At 38.3% G+C, this 23,824-nt stretch overlaps 1 protein-coding gene across 1 annotated transcript in view; it reads left to right on the forward strand.

Annotated features, from left to right (window-relative positions):
* Positions 1-23,824, forward strand: part of LOC103706280 (protein DGS1, mitochondrial-like) — a 32,515-nt gene that overhangs the window by 5,050 nt on the left and 3,641 nt on the right. Inside the window, exons 2-12 of the mRNA XM_008790337.4 lie at positions 2,923-3,037; positions 3,312-3,515; positions 3,828-3,965; positions 4,105-4,272; positions 5,865-6,059; positions 6,998-7,098; positions 11,874-11,963; positions 15,333-15,405; positions 15,503-15,531; positions 15,633-15,756; positions 21,134-21,244. Of these exons, the coding sequence (XP_008788559.1) occupies positions 2,923-3,037; positions 3,312-3,515; positions 3,828-3,965; positions 4,105-4,272; positions 5,865-6,059; positions 6,998-7,098; positions 11,874-11,963; positions 15,333-15,405; positions 15,503-15,531; positions 15,633-15,756; positions 21,134-21,244 (1,348 nt within the window). The remainder of the gene's footprint in view (positions 1-2,922; positions 3,038-3,311; positions 3,516-3,827; positions 3,966-4,104; positions 4,273-5,864; positions 6,060-6,997; positions 7,099-11,873; positions 11,964-15,332; positions 15,406-15,502; positions 15,532-15,632; positions 15,757-21,133; positions 21,245-23,824) is intronic.

Consider the following 23,824-nt stretch of genomic DNA (forward strand, 5'->3'; position numbering starts at 1 on the left):
ATATCATATGTTTTGCTCTGTCTAGCCTATTCATTGAATGGATGTATAAATACACAACTTTCTCGACACAAAATGGTATTTTGCAATGATCTAGTCGTTCCAAACGTATCAGTTTCTGATCAATACATCATTTAATATGTGCAGTTCATGATTAACAATGTACATTTTCAGTTTAAATGCCTTGTCAGGTATTCACCATAATTACTTCTATCCATTTTTGCACTGATTTGATATATAGGTTAGAGATCTTTAAAAAATATGAATTTTTATTTCTAGGCATTTTCACAGTAGATCAAAATCAACGGTGTAGATCTTTGATTTGGATGACCCAATTTTGGAATCATTAGATCTTTTGCCAAAGATCTAGCTCTTACAGTGCAGTCCAGCTTTTCTTTTATTTCCTTCTGCTAATGCCTTTTCTCCTTTAATTTTCGTTAGTGGTTTATTCTTCCCCTCGAGCAGATCATCTTGATTGCTTTCAACATAGAGAACAATTGGCATTGTTGTATAAATAAGAGGATGATCTTTCTGAAGAAGTGACAATAGATTTGGAAGGGGATGTGGGATGCAGCTGAATTATGTAGATTGGGGTTAACTGAGCATCACACAAGTTAAATCTGTTTAATAGTTGAATTAGCAAATCAAGCAATTGTTGGGTTTGTTTGATCAAAATTTCATACAAGTTTAGGTTTACTTGGATTGGGCTCGGATTGGAACCAGGTCAGATACAATCTATTGATAAACCTCCTCAGAACCTGTCTCACTGCTGGTAAATTAGAGGAAAAAACTGAATGTTTAATCTTTAAAGGCTAGTGTTGCTTTAAGCCCCTGTTAGTTATAGATAAAGGACTCTGATGACCTTTTTCTTTTGCCAATGTCAAGAATGTCTCGAAATATGTTTAATTTGCTAATACTGGCTGATCCTTATATTATATTATTTGTTATTTATATGCTGTCTGATCCTTCTATTGTATTGTTTGCTATTTATTTGCTAGATTTTGTCTTTTCATTTGAGCCATGACCTCTTGCAAGAGTTTTCTTGGCATATGTCTTCCTGCATGATATTTTATTTCCAACTCTCTCCTGCAAGTATCATGACTGTGATGTCAGAAACCTATTTGTATTATTTGTTATTTATATGCTAGATTTTTTCTTTTTTTTTTTCCGGAGCTATGGCCTCTTGCAAGAGTTTTCTTGGCATATTTCATGTAAGCATAGGGGAAGTTTTTCCCGCATGATTTTATTATCCAAGTCTCTCCGACAAGAATCACGTCAGAAACCTATTTTGAGCCACTGGCCTGCTATCATAGTAAAAGATAAAATGCCACATTCTCTATCACAAAATAGGTTATACAAAACAACATTAGATTTTAAACTATAATGATGAATCAAACTATCGGAAAAAAGTGTATAAGACATTATATGTATATATTATATGGTTGACATTCTAATAGCCTCTTTTCTTTTTCCTCTCTCCTACCCTAGGGTTTGGGTGACTTTGGGAGAGAAGTTGGCAGATATTGTGAGGGATGTTGCCAGAGCAGTATTCCTAGCTTTGTTCTTTAGGCGAGGGAGCTTACCCACTTGCTTTGTTGTTGTTAAGAAATGGAGAATGTCTTGAACCTTTCTCATATCATATCGAAAAATATTTTCGAAGCTGAAGATCTTAAGCGAGATTGCAATATCATTATATTTTAAGATGAGCATACAAGATGTATCTCAAAGATAGCCAGTACCTAATCTTTGCTCAATGTAGGTTTTATGGTCGGCAAAACCGTTCCGAACTAGCAGTTCAGGGTGTACCGAGCTGTATCGGGAGTGGACTGGGACGGTTCCGACAATAGAAACAAAACCTATTGACGGAAGGGGAGGACAAGAAAAGAGAGGAAAAGAGAAAGTGAGCGGGGGAGGGAGGGAGAGGAAGAGAAAGGAAAAGAGAGGGAGGTAGAGGTCGGCCGACGGAGGCCGGCAAGCCACGTGGAGGAGGCGGAGGAGGGCTCCGCGGCCGAGTCCTCTGTTTTGTTCAAAATAGGGGTCTGGCCTCTTTTTTTATTTTGCAACTTTTAAGTGAAGTTGGCAAATCGCTTGTCTGAGGGCTCCTTTTTAATTTGGCGATATTTAAGTGAAGTCGGCAAGCGATTTTCTGACTTTACTTAAAAATTGCAAAATAAAAAAAAGGGGCCAAACCCCAGTTTCGAACGAAACAGGGGATCCGGTCGCGGAGCCCTCCTCCGCACGGATCGCTGGCCCTCCTCTCTCCCTACCCCTCTCCCCCTTCTCTCTCTCTTTTCTTCTCTCCTGTTCACCCTCTCCCCCGCCTCCTCTACTATGTCAGTACGAAGCCGGCACGAAACGGTAAGGGGGCGTACGAACCCATGCCGCCAAACAACCAGTCTGGGCCCCCAATTCCAGCGCGACAGACCTTGATAGGTTCTTTTGATCATAATTAGTTATTTGTACGATTTGTTATTAAGTACTATGCATGGTATTTGGGATTGAATTATTCTTTTGTTAAAATCCTAGGACCTTTTGTATCTCTTTTGGGTTGTAAGGCATATGCCCTTCTATGCAACCAACTCTACTTGTGATCATTATAACCACATGTTGTATGCTCCCACCATTCCACCAAAAAAGGAAAATGAGGAAAAATTAGGATGTGGGGTGGACCACTAAAGTAATACATGTTACTTCAAACAAGATGCAGTATAGAAGCTTAGCAACTATATGGTCGCGAATATTGTAGAACAACTGAATTACTAAATGCAGTGTCGAGACCAAAGAAATAGACTGATATACCGCACAAATGTGAAATATCTTTTTTCTTTCTTACTTAAGTATACTTTTTGCTCCACTGCATCATCATGAGAAAGGACTAGAAACTCAACATACCCTAATAACTTATTGCAAACTCCAAATTTGCAGGACTGCAGCAAAAGCATCCAGAGTATTTGTTATACTAGAAGATATCATGGAACACACCTTGCATTGTTTGCGTAATATTCAAAAGAGTCTGGTTTTTTGGCAGTCCCGGGCGGAGGTGATGTTTATTCTCTATCAAGGTACGCCATACCGTACTGAACCGGACGGTATAAAGCATACCGTACCGTACCAATTCGGTACCGGTATACAATATAGAGGGTTTACCGACATAGTGACAAGGTGGCACTGGTACAGGGCTCAGTGTCGAGATGGCGTACCTTGTTCTCTCTACTTTCTCGGTCAATACCACTAATGTATTTAATATTGCAAACCAACTTGTTCTATTTCGTGTTGTCTCTGTTGGAATTGTTTTGATGTCTTCTGTTTTTCAGGGAACGAATACTCAGAAAATATACTTCATGATCTTTGAAAGAGGACCACGAGCATTTATTGATGGAACATATCAACTGATAACTAGACTTGGCACTGATGGGTCTCCAATCCAGCATCTATGTTGTTCTGCATCAGATATGATATCTGAGAAGATTGCTATCTTAATGAGCCTGCAACATTGCCTGGCCACCTTTCTTGGACAGGTTTGCATGATTCCATTATATTTGTCAATTTATTACCTTTATGATGGTAGAATTACTTTTAGTTGTTTCAACTTCAATATACTCTCAGTTGCATTAATGCCAACACTTGGCCTTTCTGACTTTGTTCTCATGGGTAGTTTCTTTCAAACTCATTCTAAATATTCATTGCTTCTTGAGTGTCACTCTTTATTTTACTTTTGGTTTCTTTATGGCATTTGTCTAGTTCATGAGTTTTGACTCCAGAGCTTCTTCACTTCTTGATATATGCCATTGTTAGGTTCATAAAATTGCTTTTATTGGCTGTTCTTGTAGGTATATTTGGAGGTAAATAGATATGGAGAAATGTTGACAGAGGATTCTGACGAGTCACTGCCTTCATTACTGGTTACCATCAATACCCTTTTTTCAAAACTGGAAGCTTCAATTAGCCATCCACGTGAAATTTACAAGGTTGTATGCCTTACTTTTTTATGTAAAGATGTCCCTTTTTCTTTTTTAACTAACCCTGTGATTATATAGAAGAAGAAAAAAGGGCATCCTGCTTCTAGCTTTCTGCTCTAATTTGTAGTCACCTCATCTTGTTTGCCAGAGTGATAATTCATTCTCCACAGAGAGGGGCAACTCATGCGCACTTCTCTTTGAGAAAATACCTGAAATAGACCCGGAGCGATCACAGTGGACTGATACTGAAATAAGGGATGCTACCAACTTGATATATCAAAATCTTCAAAGATTGGATTCATATTTATCTTTCATCGTGAGTGGACATCTCTTTTGCACTTTTACCTAGTTGCCTTCTTTAGTAAGATTTGGTGAGTTGGTAAGTAGGTTAATGTTGATACTATAATTAATGCAAATCTCTTTTTCTCCTTTTTACTGCGCTTCTTTTCCTGCAAGGTTGGAGGACCACCTATAATAAGTGGGTAACACTCTATTAATATTTATGCATACCACAGTGTCTTATAATATATCATGTACTAGGATGTAAAAAAAAAGAGGTTTGGTAAATCAACTAATTCTTCCAAAAGAAAAGTTTTTTTTTATGCTAGGTTATGAATTAGCATATTTGGATTATTTAGATAACATATTGAATCAACTAAAGGAACACCATATTCGACTGATGATGTGTTTGGAATGAGATTTTACCCCATGAGAGTTTTTGTTTACTTTTATTGTCAAATCTACAACTTTTGGTTAATGCAATCTGGTTTCTTTCTCTGAAAAATAATACTGAGATAGAAAAAGTGGAACAGAATATCTAGAGGCTTGTTCTCAGTAAAGAAGGTAGTGTCCTTATAGAGGCTAGCCTCATGGCTATGTGCACTCCCACTTTAGAATATGGCATTCATCTTTTGTTTCTCTTCTCAAACTCTTGTCTAAATTCATGAGGAAAGCGTCTCCGACAAAGAGAGCTGGTTTATCATGCAGATAATATAGAAACATATATAATTACCATACTGCTTCTGGGCAAAGATTGCACTGAGATGAGTCTTGGAACTGCAGTAATGTAGGCTTTTGTAAATGTTTGTGCTTTATCTGTAACATCCAGTCATATTGTTTGTGCAATGAGCCTTCTGCTACGTCAATATTTATTGTATCCTTGCTTTTCTCTGCCAGATTTTAGCTCAATAAGATGTTACTATCTTTTGTTTTGTTATCCTGGTTTCTGATATTGGTTGTTAAATAATAAAGAGTTGGACATGAATAAAATGTAAATTAACAATGACTTCCAATGTCATAATGCATTCAATATGATTGCTTGGGCATTTTATATTATTCTGGATTTTTGTGAAGCTGTCTTTTAAACTCTGATAAAAGTTTCCTTAGATGAAAAATAGTGTTCATTTTTCCTTTTAGCTTTCCAACTGTCAAAAACCAAGGAGAATGATCTTATACTGGTTGCACCATACCTGGGGAATGGTTGGCCTCTCAGTATGTTTGTTGTGGCTTGTGCGCCATAGTAGTTTGATGGGAAGTCCTGACATGGACAACTGGCTTTTGTAAATGTTTGTGCTTTATCTGTAACATCCAGTCATATTGTTTGTGCAATGAGCCTTCTGCTATGTCACTATTTATTGTATATTTGTATCCTTGCTTTTTCTCTGCCAGATTTTAGCTCAATAAGATGCTACTATCTTTTGTTTTGTTATCCTGGTTTCTGATATTGGTTGTTAAATAATATAGAGTTGGACATGAATAAAATGTAAATTTACAATGATTTCCAATGTCATGATGCATTCAATATGATTGCTTGAGTATTTTATATTATTTTGGATTTATGTGAAGCTGTCTTTTAAACTCTGATAAAATTTTCCTTAGATGAAAAATAATGTTCATTTTTCCTTTTAGTTTTCCGGCTGTCAAAAACCAAGGAGAATGACCTTATACTGGTTGCGCTATACCTGGGGAATGGTTGGCCTTTCAGTATGTTCGTTGTGGCTTGTGCGCCATAGTAGTTTGATGGGAAGTCCTGACATGGACAACTGGATCCGTGAAGCAAAAGAATCGACCGCTGGATTTTGGAAAGATCATGTGGAACAACCAGTAAGATTTCCATATTTATGTTAGTGTTTATCAATACAGGTGTATGTTTCTTTTAAGCAACATTTAGTGTTTGGTGCTGGCAATATCTAATGTAACGTCCTGGCTTGCACTAGACAAGTTTGTTCATGCCTAAAATTTGATTTGTCACAAGATTAAATTTTTTATTTTCTTGATAAATGGCAAAATAAATATTTTGATTAGGTATATATCTTACTAAAAGTTTTGGGGTTAATGAATGTGTGAGTGACTGAAGCGGGAACTTTTCTACTTCATGAGATTATGTACATATATTTATCTGAATTTCTGAACCATGAATTTTGTTTTGGCGTGTCTTGTATGCTTGATATGTTTGTAAGTTTGGCATGGGTCTGTAGGATATACATAATGTTTGCACAAGTTTATGTATATAGGATTTCTGATGCAATATTCATGTATACAAATTTTCTTGAGTGAAAATCTATAGTGAAGTTCTTTGTGATCTCAATATCAACTACAATCTCACTTCATACCATGAAGAGTTCAGGTGAGCATGGGCTTTGGACATACCGTGCTATCCAAATAATGGAAAGAAGTCACTTTACCATTTAAGGAACAGGATGGGTTCTTATTGGAAATCTTTGTTTTCTTCTACTTTTACAGTATAGATTATCTTGAAGTCATCATGGACTTCCTTAGACAGTCAGACATCATTTAACTGTTGGTTTTAAAGATCAAAAATTCATAATGTCTTGCTTTGGGTGTTATTATCATTTTCCATCACATTGATCAAGAATGTAACTCATTATTTTTCCATTTTGTTGAAGAAGCCTTTTGACTGTATTACATTTGATATTAGTACTACGCTTTTCCACTGAAGTTCCTTGATATTGCACATGAAGAATGGTTTTTATGCATAATTGATCGTGAAATCTTGACCATGCTCTAACTTGAATCTGCAGCTCATTTCCATTAGAGACGAGCTTTTTGAGACATTCAGGAGGAGACACAAAGGTGTGATGGAAGTTGAGGAGGTGAAGTTGACTGAAGATTCTCTGCACAGGTTAGTCTCAGTACTACTCCCATCTTTCAACCCATTCCATGGATCTAATTGGAACCATGATGCTAGAAATTATTTCCACTTCCCCAGATGCACTTCATCAATGAGTTCATGCTGTGTGAAAGTGCATTGTGGACTTTATGGGACTGTACATAGATGAAAGCATATTAATGATATACTGGTGCACTTCATGTAAGATTGGAAAATTATGACAAGAACAAATAGTCATAGTAGTTTCTTGTTATTCTTGGTGGCTTTTCAAATATGCACTTGTGTTTTTAAAAAAAGTAGTAATAAAAAACTAAATTTACTTATTGAGGAGAAAATGTGAAGAAAAAACCCTATTCATATTATCTTCATCAAAAGAATCTTAAATTCATATTTGATTTTCCTAGAGTACGTACATGTTAAGATTTAGCCTGCAAATTGTTAGACTTTTATTATATCGTTTTCTTAATGTCAGAGGTATATTTACCAGTGGTTTTTCACACCCTTGTACACTGTTTTTACATTTTTATTTCACATTAGTGTACTTACAATAGAAATTTTAAACTAACTCTAGTAATTCAGCTGACTATCAATAAATCTACTTTATTTATCCAAGGTATCCATAGAAATTATTGAGGAAATAAAGGATCTGTATGATTATTTATGTAAGAATCAGTAAGTTTATGTGTAAATACAATGTAAATTATTTTATTCACAATCAATAAGCGTGAATGTAAAGTTATAACTGAAAAAGGATATAAGAAAGAAATGCTAATCAAACATTGAAGACATGGACTTCATGCTTAAAATCTACATTTGAGTTAAAGAATGTGAAAACAAAAGAAAATTTTTGTATCGTTGTTGGAATGCTTTTAGTCCACCACTAAAATATGAACATTAAGTTATCTGAAGATACAAATTGTGTATGAGAGGTGAATTAACCAAAAATATGAACTAATTAAATAGGAAAAATAAACTAAAGAAATAAAAAGATACACATAATATTCCGCGGTCAAATGTTACCCTCTGACAAATAAAAGAATACATATAAATGAAAAGCAATAATTAAATCTTATTAGTTAAATTATATTGAGAAAAGGCATAAAACTGGATGGTTGGTTCCTATATAAATTTTAAGCAAATAAATAAATGTAAAAATAATTCAATAATTCACTGGGTAAATGTTCATATGTTTCCACATAGCCTTTTTCCTTGTTTAAATCTTAATAGTATTGGAGAATTTCTTTATTCATGAAATGTATAAGATGGTGTGTTTGAATAGTGGAGCTTTATATATCTATGCCTGTGCACTGGCATGTGTTAAGGGCACATGTACAGTTGAAAACCTGTATCCATTACATTAGTGGGCTGCATATGGATTATCAGCCAATTATCCAGTTGGCTTCAGATTCAGTTGCATTAAGACCTACTAGGTACCTATCTGATGCGTGATCAAATAATATTTTTTATATTCAACAATGGAGGATGGTCAGCAAGGTATGCTGAACCGACCGGAACCGGTCGGTTCAGCCTGTACCGTACCGGTGCCGACGGGCACCGGTACGGTACAACATATAAAAACGGTTCCGACCCAAATTGGGTTGGAATCGATTGGTTCCGTTCTTGGACCGGTGCGAATCGGGCCGATTCGAGCCGGTATCGGTGCGAACCGGCCCGGTTCCCACCGGTCCAAGCACGGTATCGGTGCGAACCGGGCCGGTTCGCACCGGTACAAGCCAGTCTTTCCCCGCGCGCGGGGAAGAGCGCCCACGCGGCTGGAGCCCGCGTGGGCCTCTTAATGCCACTCTGTGGCATTTAACGCGTCCGCGGCGATTTTTTTTTTTAAAAAAAACGTGCACGGACGCGCGAGCGGAGAACGCGCACCCGTGCGCGTTTACCCGCGCAGGAATCGCGCCCGCACACGATTCCCCAGCAGGGAATCACGCCTGAGCGCGGTTCCCCGTGCGGGGCACCGTGCCCACGTGGGCTGCCAGCCCGCGTGGGGGCATTAAATGCCTTAGCTGTGGCATTTGACGCGTTGGAAAACGCGTGCGGACGCGCGAGCGGAGAACGCGTGCTCGTGCGCGATTTACCGCGCAGGAACCACGCCCGCATGTGATTTCCCAACAGGGAATCGCGCTCGGGCGCGATTCCCCGCACGGGGCACCGTGCCCACGCGGGGCATTAAATGCCACAGAGTGGCATTAAATGCCACTCTGTGGCATTTGACGCGTCCGCGCGCATCCGCGGACGCACGCAGACACATTTTTTTTTTTGAAGTCCGCGCGCTCGTGGCCGCGCGCGCGGCTCTGGTTCGGTACCGGTTTCAAGCCGGTTTCAAGCCGTTACCGAACCGGAACCGTACCGGTGCCGGTGCTCGCCGGTACGCCGGTACAGTCGGTCCGGCGAACCTTGATGGTCAGGCTGTTGGGATCCTCTTCCCACTTGCCAACAAAGGCACAAAACTCTAAATGAAAGCTTGGATGAAATTACATTTAGCTAGCTAAGTGGTTTGGTTTTATTATTTAGATAGGTACGACATGAAATTAGACTAACTTCATATGCTTTGAATTCAAATCGATTATTAAATCATGATGATATGAGATTAAGATCCTATGCATGCCCTAAGTTGATAGTTAAAAGGATCTGAACTTGGCTTTTCTTATGTATCCAATCCTATCTGATCTGATCATAGCCCTCTGTGTGTGTGCACACTTATATGTGTGTGTACATGGGTCCGTGTGAGTTCATGAGTATGCTTATATTGTGGTTGTGTGCACAAGCATATTCTCCGGATTACTGTGTATATCCCGGTGGCGTTTACTTTTGCAACTATGAAGTTAATTCAGCCCCTCTAGGTGTTAAGAGGGACCTTTGAAGGTTTTTTTTTATACTATTTTTAATGAAAAGTTTCACAGTATGGAGCAGTACGAACTGTCGTGCAGGCATGATGCATCATGTAGGAGACGAATCCGACAAAAACAGATTTGGTGGGAGATGCATATGGAATGGGAGATAGGAAAACAAAAATTTCATGCCACTGACTTCCACTGGCAGAATTTGATTCATAGTCACTAGTATGGTATTCAGGAATAATTTGGCAAGATTAAATGATTTGGGTTGGAAAGATTCAAAAAATTGGGAAATGCTTAAAAAAATCTAAATTAATATAGAGTAAATAATTTCAACAATCTAATTATATATATATATATATATATGATAATACAATATTATATGTGAAAATAGAAAAAATACTAATTGAACTCAGATGCTAGAATTCAAATTAACCAAAATTTGTATCTTTAAACTTATAATGCAATTTCTTGAGAAAAAGGTGATCAAGGAGAAGAGACAAACTAGGATGTTGGGACCTAGGAAGATACAATATAAAATTTGAAAACTCTTAATATTCTTATTATAATTTTTAAATGCAATTATATTTTTTTAGAAGTTCAAGAGTCCATCTTTTAATTCTGTCAAAGAAAAAGAGTCCTGTGTGGTCATCTTTTCAGTGCATTCCCACCTTGAGCACATGGGGAAAAGAAACTGAGCAGCCCCCTAAAATCCAAAGACGTGATTGTTATGCGATTTATATGTGAAGGTTGCGAATTATAGCATAAATTCATAAGCAGTTCGCGAACCACCAAATAAATTGCAAAATGTTTCAGCCTATCTCTGAAATACAAATTATTCATGTGCTTTTTAAAAACTCACTGAATATTGGAACTGTGATTTGACTCATTCCTGAACTGTTATAAATAGCAAGATGAGGGAGAAAGCTAGAGTCCTATTAGAAAGTGATGAACTGGAATGGAAAAAGAGACTGCTTTCTATGTCCTCACATGTGTGTTTGTATGTGTGCATGCGTGTGTCTGTGGGGGGTACATGCTTGTTCTTAAACCTGCATGTAGTGAATGACAAATTTAGGGAGGCAAAATCCTTTTAAAATTCACAGCTATTATTTTTAAAGTAGACTAGAATCAGCAGCTGTGCCAATTTGTGCTAAATTTAAAGATACACTACTTCAATTGGTTTAGGTATCACTGAAAAATGTTGTTAATGCTGATACTCATTTTTTTTTGGTCCCCTAACTTTTCTTTCCTGAGGCCTATACAATTGCATTGAATTATCTTTAACTCAAAAATATATACCAACATAAATCAGTTTGTCGAAAAATTTTTGTAGATGTTCTGGTCATATTATATGAGATCATAAAAGTGGTTAGAAACATACCGTTGATAATGATTTAGACCGACAGTTTGGTAAAAAGTCTTCGGAGGTGCATCAGACAGACAAGCTGATGTTCCTCATAATTTTCTATATGTTTTTTGCACGTTGTCTTGAAAGAACAATATTAAATGGAATAAATGGAATTGCTGAAAAGAAAAATGCATCAATAATTGCAAGCCCTGCATTCCCTTAGCTGATCCTTGATCAAAAACCATAGGATAAAGCAACGGTTCAATTTAATGTGCATATTCGAATACCATGAAAACTTTGGTCAAAAATGAAATCTTGGATCATTTGTAAATGACTAATGCATTTCGGAAATGAAGCTAATGGTTATAGGCAATTACAATGTTTTGCACAGTTTGTTGCTCTATGGCTTACTAGCTGCCTTTGGAGTATGGGCGATATTTAGGGTCACCGTAGCTGGATAGCTTTTGACTCTCTTTATTATTGGAGCTACAAAATGCGATTTTTTCTACATGCTTTAATTGTGCATCTAATTTCTTTGCAAATTTGTGATTTGTAATTTGTTCTCACCTAAATTATTCGTGCCTTGATAGGATGTTGTTGGTATTCTGTGAGCAAACAAAAGGTCAAAAGCTACCAGAGAACATATCAGATCAGGAAATGCTGGAAATAGTCATGGCCAGGTACTAAATTTTCTTTTCAGGTTTTATCAAATAGCTATCATGTGTATTGTGTAATTTATCATGTAAATGGACGTTATGTCGCGAAAACAATTATCTTTTTTAGCATTCCTTTCATGAACAATATGGTATCTTAGGAAACAATTTTTTTTTCCTGATCTGCCATCTACATTTCACTTTATTGTCCCTTCTAAGATCTTGTAATCAAGGATATTTCATTAGGTTATTTGATATGCTATATTGTTGCACTTACGTATGATTATTTTGTTTTCTATTGCTACCATATTATGTAATAGTGTTGAATAGTTTTCTTTCTTGACTATCTTATCAGTATAATATTTTATTTGTCTACTGACATAGCTGTCTGAGTCGCTTCTTCACACTAAAGGCAACAAGTTTTCAGTTTGAATGGTATCTGTATATTATTCTTGATGCAATCTGCTGAGCATAGACGAAGGTGTCTCCATTTTAGTCAATTTTCCTTTTTGTCCAATAACATTGTTTGATAAGCATCACATAAAGTTTTTACAATCTGTTTGAATTAAGGCATAAACCTCATGGCAGTAACTGTCATAATCAGCATGCTGAGCTCGATAAAGTCAACTAAAAGGTCAAAAGTTGTAGATGTAAAAATTCTGTAAATGTTTCAAGCATGGTCTGCTGAACCGATCGAAACCGACCGGTTCAGCCCGTACCATACCGTTGTTGGCCAGCACCGGTACGGTACAGCCATAGAATTCGGTTCCTACCTCTTTGGGGTCGGAACTGAACGGCTCCTTGTCAGTACCGATGCGAACTGATACAAGCCCGGTATCGGCACTGGGGAAGAAGAAGAGGACGAAGGGGAAGAAGAAGAAGCCTACCTCCTCCCTCGGGCTGACGAGGATCACCCGTTCTCTGGTGCGGTTCCGGCCCCTTCTTTGCTCGTTGGAGAAGGGGGGAAAGAGAGGAGAAGAGAAGAGGAGAGAGGGGAAGAAAGGAGAGGAGGAGACAGTTTGGGAAGGAGAGGAGGAGAAGGGAAAAAAAAGGAGAGAGGCCCGCGCGCGGGCAGAGGAGGAGACAGTTTGGGAAGGAGAGGAGAAGGAAAAAAAAAGGAGAGAGGCCCGCGCGCGAGGGCGCGGGCGCGAGTGGGAAAACGCATCCCCGACTCGTGCCTGCGCGTCCATGCATAAGGAATCGCGCGCGCGCGGAACTGCGCGGGGCAGCAAGGCCACGCGTTTTTTTTTTTAAGCGAAACCGGTTCCAATCGGTACCGAACCGGTACCGAGCCGGTACCGGTCTTCACCGGTACATCGGTTCGGTCGGTTCCGCGTACCTTGGTTTCAAGTAAATCACACTTCAAGCTTGATTTGATTATTTGTTTCCATGCGGATACTGAATTTCCAGTAAACAAAGCACATTTCCAACTAAGTTTCTTATTAACCCCATTTGGAAACCTCTAAGCCAAGTCGGAGGAACTGGTACCGGACACCATATCGGTTATCCAGCGGCACAAGTCGGTACGGGCCGTGCCGGGCCTGTACCGATGAGGGCACGGTACCGTGGGAGGAAGGAAGAGAGAGAGAGAAGGGGGAGAGGGAGAGAGGCTAGCAGAGGGCTGCTGCGGGCCGGTGGAGGCCGCGACCGGTTGTTCTGTGTCGAACAAAACAAGGATCCGGCCGCGGCTTAAAAAAATTCAAGATTTTTAAGTGAATTCGAGATGAAGTGGTATCCAACTCAAAATTTTTCTTCCCCTCCCCATAAGGGTACATAATATAGTTTTGTGATAGGATTATGGAAATGAGATACTTAATCTACTCAAGGGGATGAAGCAAAGAGTCTCCCTTTTTATACCTTATTTGCATGGATACAAGTTTTTATAAATATATACATGGAATCTTTTTCATATCAAAAATCCTAATTAAGGAATGGAAGATTTTACTACACCTATAAAAGTTAATTAACATGTATTCCTATTCCTAATAAAGGCAATGATTGCTACTGCTTAAACAAAGGAGTGCGATGGGTTTTTTTTTTGACAGAGAGATTATTATTGTCGGATATCTTAATTATGGAAGTTAGTAGCTAATCTTTTTCAATTCAAAATTCTTGACTAAGGAAGGGAAGAAGAAAAAAAAAGATTGATGTCTGGCAGCACAAAATAAAAGGAACTAATATGGAAACTCGGAGGGGCCTAAATAGGAGGAAGATAGAACACTATGAGATCTTAATAGAAAAAATAGACCCATAGACTTTGTAAAAGAGTTAAAACTTAAAAGGTTCTAAAATTTCTTTTTGGAAAGATTCTCGCCTGGCAGGAGTGAAAGGAAGATTGAACTCATGGAGCCTGAATGGAAGGAAGATGGAAAGGAGAGTCCAAATGGAAGGAAGATGGAAAGGAGAGTCCAAATGGAAGGAAGATGGTAGGTTGCAAGATGGTTTTCTTAAGAATGAAATCAGAAGTGTGAGTGTGTGTGTGTGTATGTATCATGTATATCATATTCTCTTGAATCAGTTTTAGGTAACATTCACCGAAAAATGCCAATTCTGTTGTTTTGGGTCTGATATATATGATGTAAATCAGTCCCTTTTCAGAACATTTTTTTTTTGTTCTGATGTAAGTCAATAACTTCAGATTCAAATTCTAATGATATCAATTATAAAAGGGGTTGATATTAAAATTCCTGCAGCTACTAAGATCTTTGGAAATTTTGAAAATAATCAACTCGGAAGAGTCCAATCAATTTCAAAATTTGAAACAAAAAGAGAGTAGGATTTTTCTGTGATTGTCCAATTAGTTTCCAACCATGAAACAAAATCAGAACAGAGGGGTTCTTAACAGGAATTTTCTATGTGATATTTGAAATTCTAAAATCAAATTTTATTATCGTTTAAGAACCTCTTTTGGTTTCTCATGTTTCAAAATTTTAAATGGTAAAACAATCAGCTAAGAAGAGTCCAATAAGTTTCCTACTTGAAACAAAAACATAACTGAAGGGTTGGTAACGGATTTTTCTAGGAGTTCTTAATAGGATTTTTTTCATGCTTGATGATTTGTGACCCCACAAGAATGTAGATCATACTTAGAATTAGTAGATGATTTTTCATCACTTCATTTAAGGCAATTAACATAGTGGTTGCTTGAGAGACCAAAAAAATGCAGATTCTTGACATCACATCTTTCAGCAAACAATCAAACTAAATATGTTTCTTTCTAACTGGACACTCTCAATAATTGACAGCTTTCAACTGCTAAATGGAATTTATTATTCAGTTTGACTTGTGCTCATTTTATCATTTAACACCTAATTGTCAAGTACCTTCTTCTTTGAGTTGTTGATAATGTACCATAATTATTTGCATTCAAATTCATTGTGAATTCATTTAGTGCAGATATGAGAAAGAGCTGATGCATCCACTCCACAATCTTCTTAGCGGAGAGCTAGCTCGTGCTATGCTTATTCAGGTTTTTCCTTTTTTTTTTCCTTTTAGTTTTGCCAATTTTAAATTATCTCTTATAGTTGGCTATCGTACTGTTGCTTATGGATTATGTGGATTTGCAGATTCAAAAGCTGAAACTGGATCTTGAGACGTGAGTTGAGTTATTCCAATTGTTTGAGAATGATGTGATTAGGAATGGTACAAATTTAAATCTGATTCTGCACTGGACTGAATGATATTGCTGTTTAATAGGGCAATGCTTGAGTTAGATCAGATTCTGAAGGCCAATGAAATCAATTTTGCAGTTCTTGCTGCTCTACCGGCATTTTCCCTTTCTCTCCTTCTGATAATGTTAGTGCGATCATGGGTTCAGCAAGTGAGTACATGATATTGCGTCTTTAAAATCTCGAAGTGCTTGCTGTCTCAATTGAATTCTGCTGAAGAATGTTCATGTTTCTGAATTTCTTTTGCACCTTTTGTTTCTTTATATTATTTAGTTGATGTTTTTGTTTTTGTTGAAATAGCATTTGGTAGGTGTTAGAAATGTTTATCATACACTTGGACTTGTTGAAAAGTACTTGCCTAAACAAGATATCTTTTATGCTTAAAATGCATTTATAATTTATTGCAACTCCAACATTGCTAATTTTCCCTTATCCTGCCAGTAGTATCGAACACATTTTTCTCCTTTGATGAGAAACCAATATCCTGGTTTGCTTTTTGTGGAAGCCCTTAATGGACACTTGATTGGGAAAGATGACAAAATCTGTGTGGCTACTAACAATCTAGAATCAACCTAAAACAAGTCTTCCTGGTAAGTCTGAGAAATTACTGCAGTGTGGTTGCTTTTTCTGGATCTTCTAAGGATTTGTAGCTAGAAAAGTGGCTGCAGTAATGTAAATTGTAAAAATTGGCAACTAAGATAAATAGTTGAGGTTACACTTTAAAGAATGCTATTGGATGACTTGAATGAGAGACTTACACTTTTAAGTTTTAACAACTCAGTATTGGTGGGAACTACATGCTTAAGCTAAGGGGCTGTTTTGTTTCTTGCAGCAGAAGTTGCGGTGTGAACAAAATTGCATGCAGTTGGAATTCGAGGAGGTAGAGTTGCATGTGACTGAAATTATTCTATGGAAGGAATTTTCTGAAAAAATTATCTATAAGAAGCTTTAGAAAATACAAAATTATACGACCATTATCCAATAGTCATTTTATCTCTTCTTCTTAGAATCCAAAATACATAGGAAAACACAAAAAATAAAACAAAAACAATAATGAGAAAAGATAATAGTCATGAGAAACGAACTTTTTTCTAGCGGCTCATCAGGTGACCTTCATTTAAAGTAGTCCTTAGAAATGGGAACATGCTTAACTTTTTTCTTATAAAAAAATAAAAACCAAGAAAGTAAAGAAAAAGAAGAGAATCTCCAAATCGGTACAAGCCCCATACTGCTCTATACCGAGGTGTACCGACTTATACTGAGGTGTACCAAGATGCATATCAGCCCGTACCGAGGCGTACCAATCTGTATCGAGGCGTACCGAAATAAAAATTGAGAAAAATAGCTCGAGAGCTATTTTGGTATAGTCTTGTACCATATTGTATCGTCCTGAACTGAACCAAACCAATAATGTATCGATATGGTACTCGGTACTGAGATTGCGGACCTTAGAAGAGATTGAAGGAAAATATGAGATCTCCCACTAGAAAGGGTGAGTGTTGCATAACAATAAGATTGCTCCATTGTGGTCTTGAGGTTATGGATTTGAAGTATAAAAATTGCCTCTCCGCACGCAGGGGTAAGGCTGCATACATTTGACCAAGGTTCGCCGTACCGGTACCGAACCCCGTACCGGTGCCGCACTAGTATAGGCGTACCGAGTGTCGGTACGGTACGGTATGCGGTACGCCAGGCGTACCGACATTGGTGTACCGATACCGGTACCCAGCGGTATGGGTACGGTACGCTCGGTACCGACCGGTACCAATCGGTACAGCGAACCTTGCATTTGACCCTCTCCAAACCTATCAATGGTGGGAGCCTCATGCACTAGGCTGCTTTTTTTATGAGATTGGCCACTAGAGCTCAAACTCATAATGTTTGAAAATGAAGTAGCTGCCTTTTTTTAATCGCAAGCCACCAAATTCTTCCTTGTAGAAGAAAGAAATTGACAAAATTTTACTTTTAGGCATGGTTTAGAAAAAGAACCTTTCCATCTTAGGGAATTGATGCAATGCCAAAAACTGTTTAGCAACAGTCGAACAAGTAGGTAATGTTGGGGTGAACCAAAAAAAGTTTGGGTATTGAGATTGAGCACTGGAGATAAGATCTAGGTGCCAGATTGAACTATTGAAGGAGAGAAAGGTGGTGTTCGCCAACGATGTAATTGCCAAAGTCTAGATCTTGTTCAGAGGGGGTGTGGGTGATGGAGAGGAAAGGGGTGAGGATCATCATGGTGAGATTGCATATAGGAGAAAGAGGTCACAAAGAGGAGATGGGAAAGGGGTAGGACCGTAAGGATGAGATCAAGGAGGTGAGTGGACGGAGAGGAGATGGAGGGATTGAGGCATCTAGGGAAGATCAAGATTTGGAGAGAGGGAATAGAGTGATGATTGGCATGGGCTGTTTGGCACAAACATTGAGAGAGTTTAGAGTGTTGGGAGAATAAGCTAACAACATGACCCTGGTTACCCCTTATTCTTGCCATAGTAGCTTAGTTCATAATTGATTTGGTTGTTGGTTGGCTTGTTGCAGCAGAGGAAGTTTCTTTTATAGGTTAAGCCCCTACATCTTGTTGAGCACAATAAGCCAAAGTACCAAACAATGTGTTTGCCTGAGTGGCTATTGTTGGATCTGTAGGTCTAGCAATGGCCAAATAGTTCTAAGTAGGGGATAGTATTAACAAGGGAAGTGGACTGAAATTGATTATCTATATTTAAAACAGCTTTGTGTTGGCACTTTAAGTTGAATTAGAATTATGGGGCCTACTTAACATATATCTTGATGAAGGGATAACAAAGTGATGTTGTAGAAGGAGGCTTAACAAGCTTGTTACAAGGAAGAGGTTGATGGTGGAGATTTCTATCTCTTGACTCAAAATGAACTTATTTTAAATGAATTGGATGTGACTTTAAAATAATTTAATTATGTCATCAGTTTCCTCATCTCATTCATCCTTTCACTTGAACCTAGAAATACCTCCTCTCTTGATGCAGGGGTAAGAGCAACTATCCACCGCCACTCACCCATCCATTTGCCTATATATTCTTAATTGAGTCCCTTTAGTAGTTGTTTGACCACCGACAGCTCCCTGATGGTCTGTCAGGCAATGTTGGTTCCAGCCTTTCAGATATTGTATCGGTACATTATCGGTTTGGTATGGTATAGTATGCATCCCACCAAGGTATGCCGAACCGGTACCGGTAGGCGTACCGATCGCCTACTGGACCGGTTCGCACTGGTACACTTTCGGACGCTCTATCCAAAGGCATATCGGTTTGATATGATCCAGTTCACACCGGTACGCCCTCTGTACCGCTCAGTTCTGGCCCTATAGGGCCAGAACCATTTTCCACCACTGTACCAAACCGGTTAGAGACCGGACCGGTCCAATACGGGCTGAACCGGCCAATATGGGCCCGTTCAGCATACCATGCATCCCACCCTCTAACGATTTTTCTTACTTTTTATCTCAGTATGCATCGGTATAGGGTTGGAACGCACCTCGGTACATCTCAGTACAAGGTAGTATAGGATTTGTACTGACCCAAACATGAGTTTTGTACTGGTTTCAACCTAGTATGATACGGTATACCTCATACTGAGTGGTTCAGGCGGTATGGTAGTCCATGCTGTCAGGAGTCTTCTAACTGCCTGAAGGCCTCAAAAGTTTCTCTTTTTTATGATTTTTGTTTTGTCCTCTCATACTTCCGCTTGGTCGCTTTCCTTCACCCTTTTTCTTCCTCTTTTCTTCTTCTTTTCCTTCTCTTTTGGAGGATTTTTCTTTTTTTCTGGTTCTTTTACATCTTGCTCCTCTCATTTGAAAATTCCTTTATTTTTCTTATCTTTTTCTTCTTCTTCTTTCCTGTTTCTTCTCGTTGTCATCTTCTTTTCCTTCGGGTCTCTTTTCCCCTTTTTCCTGCTTTTTCTCTTTTTTTTCCAACTTCTTTCTTGCAATCATTGTGACATTTTAATTCACTTATGGATTTTTTTCAGTGAAAACTTGAGAAATTTGAACTTGTTTAGGTTTAATTTTTAATAATTCAATTTTGTTATGATTTATCACTCTTATATTTGACTAGGTGGATTTATATGTTATGGGATATGTATTTGACTAATCTAAGCTCCTATTCTGCTTTAATGGGCTATTTGGTTATTTATGGGATAAACTGTGTTATTTTTGACCGTTTTTATTTGCCTTTTCAAGAATGGACCACCTAAATTGCTAGACAGTCTGCCTAGGTGGTTAGGTGGTCGGGGTTCCTTCCAACTCAGACTTTTTAGCTGTCTTGACAATCTTTTTTAGACATACGACTATCCTCATTGATTTGTGGAAGTCAATTTCAGCAACACAAAGTTAGGAGTTTGCTTACTCTAGAATAATTATGGCACCATTTGTTATCTCCTCGTTTTATTGGTTATGCACCTTCATCACATACAAAAACAAGAATATGTGGAGATGATTGCACCCAGCACCCAAGTGATGGTGTTGTTGTAGTTTTAGATTTGAGCATGTGCAAATGCTGAAGACATGAATGGATAAGATTTAACTTATTGAATGGATGTAATTGTTATAGATACACCATCTATTCCTAGTAGGCAATTTTAAAGAAAATCAGCAGTCTTGCTAATGTTCAGTGGCAGAGGGGGTCGTCTGAAAAAGTTGGAGCATGCTTATTGGTTTGGGCTTTTTCCAGAACAGGTGATGTGGAGATGGTCCGAAACTTTCGTTATTGGGTTAGCCATACAATTCACAGGTTTTTAGTGATTCACATGGCATCATCAAACGATACGAATCTTGGATAAGAATCTACAATACCCTAGAACGCCCTTGTTGATGATCCTTTACTCCGACAGCATCCAGGGTTCCTCGAACAATGTGATAGACTTCTGTCAAGCATAGGTGTTTATGACAATAGGAACAGTTCAGTTAATGGATGTTGAACCACCACTGGACTCCAGCATCAACTTCTTGAATTTCTTTCTCTTTCTCAAAATACATATAAAGACTTAGATTTTATCTGGGCTATCTGTCTTAATAATTGAAGATTGTTCATATTATGCATGTTTGCCTTAGTTGTGACAACTAATACAGTGCAAAGATGTGGAGTCATCTATGAATATGTCATACTATGAACATTGTTGTGCATATCCATTCTGTACTTCTCATTTTCACATTTCTCATCACAACTTGAGCTTACTGTTTTCATTATGGAATCTTGCGATGTCTAAAACTTGTTGGTGGAAACATTTTGAATCATCATCATGACATGTTTTTCCTTTTTTTTTCTGTTACATACATACGTAAATATCTTATTGTCTTGTGCATATGTTCAGAACATAATGTGTCTGCACATGTGTAGCTGCGAATATTTTTTAATGAATCCTGCACAAAATTTGTTTCCACATTTCCCTTATAAACTTGCTTTGCAGAAAATTGTATGCATTGTAGGCTCAACAAAAGACACACCATTGTTAATCTTTGTTGTGCAACATGTGACATAATTACTAAAAGTTGAGATAAATCAGGACAAAAGTGCAGAAGGCAGAGGAAGGATTGCTCGCAGACAAAGAAGGCTTTTAATGGTTGAAGTTGAGAAAAGGCTCATGCAGTTTCAAACTTGCATGGATCAAGGAATGGTAAAGTTTGAATTATAGTTACCTTATTTTGTTAATAGCTAATGTGTAAATAGTCGTTTTTGAGTGTGTTTTTTGGCATGTGTCTGATCTGAAAATATCATTGCAATGCATCCAATATAATACAGCTCCAGCATTCCTCACTATATATTTCTGTCTTTTTAGTATTATCAATATGATGCAGGCCTATTTTAGCCCCCCAAAAAAAGCAATATGATACAGGCCTAGAGTTATAAGCTTTAAAAAAAAAAAAAAAAAAAAAAAAACTAATTCTGGAGGAATGCATGTGGTGAGGGCTAGTTGTCATTTTTTTCTGATTTTTAGATGCCATCTGAAACTTATATTGTTCAACATGTGATACAATCCTTTAATAATGACCAAAGCTTGAACATGAAAAGTCTCATAAAAGACTTGCTTATATTATCTTGACCAAGGTCCGCCGTACCGGATCCGGTAGGCGTACCAGTTGCCTACCGGACCGGTACGGGCCGGTTCGTACCGTGCTCTGGGCGGTACGAACCGGGAAGCTCTTCTCCGCCGGAACCGGGGAAGAAGAAGAGAACCAGAGAGAGCGCGGGGAAGAGAGGAAGGGAGCCCACCTTCGGCCGCCATCGGAGAGCCGCGGAGGGGCGTCGGAGGCCGGTGGGGGGCTGCGGAGCCCGGCGGGGGACGGGGGAACCCGCGGGGGCGCTGCGGAGGCCGAGGCTGCGGCCGCGTCCACTGTTTCGAAAGAAACAGGGGATGCAGCCGCGGTTTTAAATTTGGGGATTTTAAGTGAAGTCGGCAAATCGGTTGTCGACTTCACTTAAAATTTTCAAATTTAAAACCGCGGCCTCGGCCTCCGCAGCGCCCCTGCGGGTTCCTCCGTCCCCCGCCGGGCTCCGCCGCCCCCCACCGGCCTCCGACGCCCCTCCGCGGCTCTCCGATGGCGGCCGAAGGTGGGCTCCCTCCCTCTCTTCCCCTCGCTCTCTCTTTTTCTCCTCGTCTTCTTCGTCTCCGGCAAGGAACCGGCCTGTACCGGTTTCGACGGCTCCGGCGTACCGGTAGCTAGCCGGACCGATTTGTACCGGCCCGTACCGGCCGGTACGGGCCGGTTCGGCATACGTTGATCTTGACTGCAAAAGCGGCTTTGGTGCAAGATGGTTAGCAAGATATGCTTTTGCTACACTATGGAAGTGTTAATTACAGTTAGATACTTATGGAGTTCATTTATTGTTGGTCGGCAGAGTTGGACATGTATAATTCTTATGGTCATTTTAAAATATAAGAATATGTAGAAGAATGCACACCTTAATAGTACTATCTTTTAAGTATTCATTGCCACAGTCTTAGATATTAACATATGTAAGTTTACAAATATTTATTTCTATGTGACTTGGTATTTGGATTTTATTTCTCTTGTCGAATTAAACACTGAGTTGGGGCAAAATCTGGCCATTGTTTCTATGTCCATGCAAGTCTACTTGCAAGTAGAAATTCCATGTGATTTATATTTCCATGCAAAATATACGAAGCTTGGTTTAGTCTATGAGTGTAACTGAATTTATCATGACCATTATAACAATGTTCTCTAGGAAAAATTCTTGAATTATTCTTGGTTTTTTTTCCTTGGCTCCAATTATTCTCCATAAGTATCGCAAACCAGAACTAAATTAAGTGTTCACAAATTATAGCATTTTACAATTCATTTGCGACTAATTTTAAGAAATCTTTGTATCTTATGACCTAACGATACCATATGTTGTTGTTGTTGGTGGTGGTGTATTCCCTTTAATTTGTTATTCTTGCCTTTTCCATACTTATTTAAGGAAGTAGACATATGAATATTTTAAAAAGCCTATATATATAGATATACATAATTTTTGGTTATTGAGACTCTTTTTGAACGTTTGAAAAATTTTCCATTTTTTCCCTAAAGTCCTAATCTTTACCTCTAGCTGAACTTTAAAAACCAATTATTGAACTTCCAAGTTCTGACTATGATTGTGACACATGAAATGGCAAGTCTTAGAAACTTGTCCAAGTCATATTCCCCCATAAAGGATGTTTCTAACTTGTTGATTTAAAGCAATTTGTTTTAATTTAAGTTAATTTGATTTCAAAACTCACCAAATCAGTAATAATATGGTTTCTAATGGCACCATTTCGTTTGTAATTTTCACATGCTAGTTTTGTTAAATGGTATCTTTTTTTTTATGGCGTGAGCTAATAACTTTTATATCTAGATAATATGTATTACTTGCACACTTGTTCGCTGTCAGACTACCTTGTTATGTGATACATCTTAAACGAGAGTCATAACTATCTGGCCTTATCCCAACTATTTGACGTCAGTTTAAACCATGAGCATAACCATCGGGCCTTATCCCAACTATTTGACGTCAGTTTAAACCATGAGCATAACCATCGGGCCTTATCCCAACTATTTTTATCAGTTTTATAGATCCTCATTTGCCAAGAATTTCTATTTAGGGCCACCGATGATGTTATTTTAAACCTTTCATATCTTTTCTCACAACTTCCATCCATATAATCTTAGATCCTCCTCTTCTTTTATTGCATCTTCTAGCACAACTTAAGGTA

This window comes from Phoenix dactylifera, chromosome 3 (genome assembly GCF_009389715.1).
Source record: "Phoenix dactylifera cultivar Barhee BC4 chromosome 3, palm_55x_up_171113_PBpolish2nd_filt_p, whole genome shotgun sequence".
NCBI lineage: Eukaryota > Viridiplantae > Streptophyta > Magnoliopsida > Arecales > Arecaceae > Phoenix > Phoenix dactylifera.